Source organism: Carassius carassius, chromosome 27 (assembly GCF_963082965.1).
Source record: "Carassius carassius chromosome 27, fCarCar2.1, whole genome shotgun sequence".
NCBI lineage: Eukaryota > Metazoa > Chordata > Actinopteri > Cypriniformes > Cyprinidae > Carassius > Carassius carassius.
Genome location: NC_081781.1, coordinates 10,273,068 through 10,276,650, shown reverse-complemented (window position 1 = coordinate 10,276,650; position 3,583 = coordinate 10,273,068). Strand labels below are relative to the sequence as shown.

The following is a 3,583-nucleotide window of genomic DNA, read 5'->3' as shown; positions in this document are numbered from 1 at the left end:
CATGAAGCTGCTTTTAAATGCGTATCTGATAATTTTTTTTAATATTTATGTATATTTTCCCTTTTTATAATTTTTTTGATAAATGTAAGATCCCTATACCCCACCCGAACCTAAATCTACCCATTTTATACAGAATGTTAAAAGAATAAAACATAATAAAACAATTTTAGTAAAAATATAACATTAAAATGTTATTTTGAGCCACTAACGTTAATTCTACACCTACCCCTAAACCTACCCATAACCATTTCTTAAAACTACATAACGTTACTGTTATAAATAAACAAATAACACACAAACAAATGTAACGTTAATCATTTATTTTTTGCAAAATATCAAAAGTGGTACCAAAAGTAGTTCAAATGATAATGAGTTCCAGTCGCTGTCCTCTCTGGATGTAATAGTTTTTATAGCGTACAGAGCAGAATTTAATTTATTAATCCGTGAAATTATGTATCTGTCTTCTCCCCGTGAAGGCGCACTGGCGCAGTAATGATTTCAAATGTCTATCAACTGAAACACGACATGTCACAATCTGTGACGAAATAGGTGAGAACCAATGAGCGTTCGATATCAGTGCCGTAAACCATGTCGTAACGTGGTGGCGAACTGGCGCTATTTTCAAATTCAAATCATAATGAGCGCGGGCTTTGCTCTTTCTGTTACCTGGCAAAGGGGAGCAGCAGCTTCTGAGGAGTGATCTTTCGATCTTGAAACCGATCAATCATGGGAAAGGAAAAGACCCACATCAACATCGTGGTCATTGGCCACGTCGACTCCGGAAAGTCCACCACCACCGGCCATTTGATCTACAAATGCGGTGGAATCGACAAGAGAACCATCGAGAAGTTCGAGAAGGAAGCTGCCGAGATGGGCAAGGGCTCTTTCAAGTACGCCTGGGTGTTGGACAAACTGAAGGCTGAGCGTGAGCGTGGTATCACCATTGACATTGCTCTCTGGAAATCTGAGACCAGCAAGTACTACGTCACCATCATTGATGCCCCTGGGCACAGAGACTTCATCAAGAACATGATCACTGGTACTTCTCAGGCTGACTGTGCTGTGTTGATTGTTGCTGGTGGTGTTGGTGAGTTTGAGGCTGGTATCTCTAAGAATGGACAGACCCGCGAGCATGCCCTCCTGGCTTTCACCCTAGGAGTCAAACAGCTTATTGTTGGAGTCAACAAGATGGACTCCACCGAGCCCCCTTACAGCCAGGCTCGTTTTGAGGAAATCACCAAGGAAGTCAGTGCTTACATCAAGAAGATCGGCTACAACCCTGCCAGTGTTGCCTTTGTCCCAATTTCTGGATGGCATGGGGACAACATGCTGGAGGCCAGCTCAAACATGGGCTGGTTCAAGGGATGGAAGATTGAGCGCAAGGAGGGTAATGCAAGCGGTGTCACTCTTCTTGATGCCCTGGATGCCATTTTGCCTCCTAGCCGTCCCACTGACAAGCCCCTCCATCTGCCACTTCAGGATGTCTACAAAATTGGAGGTATTGGAACTGTGCCCGTGGGCCGTGTGGAGACTGGTGTCCTCAAGCCTGGTATGGTTGTGACCTTTGCCCCTGCCAACTTGACCACTGAGGTCAAGTCTGTTGAGATGCACCATGAATCTCTTGCTGAGGCCACTCCTGGTGACAACGTTGGCTTCAACGTTAAGAACGTGTCTGTCAAGGACATCCGCCGTGGTAACGTGGCTGGAGACAGCAAGAACGACCCCCCTATGGAAGCCGGCAGCTTCAACGCTCAGGTCATCATCCTGAACCACCCTGGTCAGATCTCTCAGGGCTATGCCCCAGTGCTGGACTGCCACACTGCTCACATCGCCTGCAAGTTTGCTGAGCTCAAGGAGAAGATCGACCGTCGTTCTGGCAAGAAGCTTGAGGACAACCCCAAAGCTCTCAAATCTGGAGATGCTGCCATTATTGAAATGATCCCTGGCAAGCCCATGTGTGTGGAGAGCTTCTCTACCTACCCCCCTCTTGGTCGCTTTGCTGTGCGTGACATGAGGCAGACCGTAGCTGTTGGTGTCATCAAGAGCGTTGAGAAGAAAGTTGGTGGTTCTGGCAAGGTCACGAAGTCCGCGCAGAAGGCTGCGAAGACCAAGTGAAATTCCTTTCATCACACTGTTCCAAAGGTTGTGGTATGTTCTTCCCAACCTCGTGGAATTTCTCTAAACCTGGGCACTCTACTTAAGGACTGGCTAATGCTGATTAAAACCCATCGGAAAAATTTTCGCAGGAAAGGAAACCAATTTGGATTTAAGTGTGACTTGGATTTATTGACTGATAGTGCCTCTTTCAGTTATTACATTTGTGTTAATGGTTTAGAACTGCACCTGTTTCCAAAGTAAAATTTGGAAAGAAGCTGCTGAATAAGAAACTAATAAAAGTATTAAATTAAAAAAAAATTAAGCGCGGGCTTTGACCGTGACGGACGCTGTTGCTGAGAATGAAGATGAAGATCAATTGATTATGGGCTGAATTTGGATATGTTCCTTGCAAACATCTGGATTCTAAAGATATGGAGTACAGCAAACAAATTAAATGGATGTGATTTGTAATTGTATGCTGTGCTTTTGTGTATCTATGGTTTGCAGCATGCACAGAAATGTTATTTCCTATTAAGTAGATGAGTAAACTGCTTTCAATAAATTCAATAAAAGCATGTATTGATATGACAATTTATTATAACAGATTTAAATCATTAAAGCCACGATTTTAATATTAATACATGGGAATTCATATACATTCACACTTTACGTTAGATTATTTACGTTTTTTTAGCTGCTAACACGTAAATATTTGTACATTTTACTGCTATAAATACGTCTAAGTTGTACGTTTTTATGTGCATGAAAACGTAAGTAAATGTACGTGTGGTAGAACCACATTTAACGTAAAAATACACACGTATTCTCATGAGATCACGTTGGTCATTTAGGAACTTTGGCCTCCCTCTATAAAGCATTGAAGGACCTTTAGAGGAGCTGTGTAGAGATAGGTCAATGCAGGGATCAGCAACCTTTTCGGCATGACGTGCCATTTTTTATTTTTATGGTTAACCACTGTGCCAACACAGCCCCCCCCCCCCCCCACACACACCCCGATATAATTCTGTATTTAAAGGGTACATACACAATTTTTTATTATACGATAAAAAAAAGTTTTTTTAACGTTTAATCAACGTTAATGCACTGCTTTAATTGATGAACGTGCAGACACAGACACACACACAACACACACCACTCGCACACAGAGATCTGAGATCGTGCTGTGCAAAAAGTAGCATTCAGAGTGTTGTCACGCTACTTTTATTAATCGATACTGAATCGCTACATTATATTTCTCAACAACAAAGGGGCAAAATCGCTTCATTGTCTGCAGAGAGAGACAATTTACCCCCCCCCCCCACTTTCCTTCTCTCAAAATGGCCATATTTCAGAAAATTTTTCATCACTGGATATAGCTTTAGGTCATTTAACATTTCTATGGTAAAACGTATTATTAAAAGTTGACTAATGTTAATTGATTTGCAGCTTCATCTTACCTCACTCTCTTTAACGTTAAACTGACGCT

The 3,583-nt window shown here is 42.2% G+C and overlaps 1 protein-coding gene across 1 annotated transcript; it reads left to right on the top strand.

Moving 5' to 3' along the window:
- The first annotated feature begins 652 nt into the window (after positions 1-652).
- Positions 653-2,415, top strand: LOC132106683 (elongation factor 1-alpha-like). The gene has a single exon (XM_059512585.1). It carries the CDS (start codon positions 727-729, stop codon positions 2,113-2,115), a length of 1,389 nt encoding a protein of 462 aa, XP_059368568.1. The 5' UTR covers positions 653-726; the 3' UTR covers positions 2,116-2,415.
- Positions 2,416-3,583: the final 1,168 nt, after the last annotated feature.

What these genes read in the sequence shown, in the direction of transcription:
- LOC132106683 (XM_059512585.1), top strand. Translation starts at nt 727, where the DNA reads ATGGGAAAGGAAAAGACCCACATCAACATCGTGGTCATTGGCCACGTC.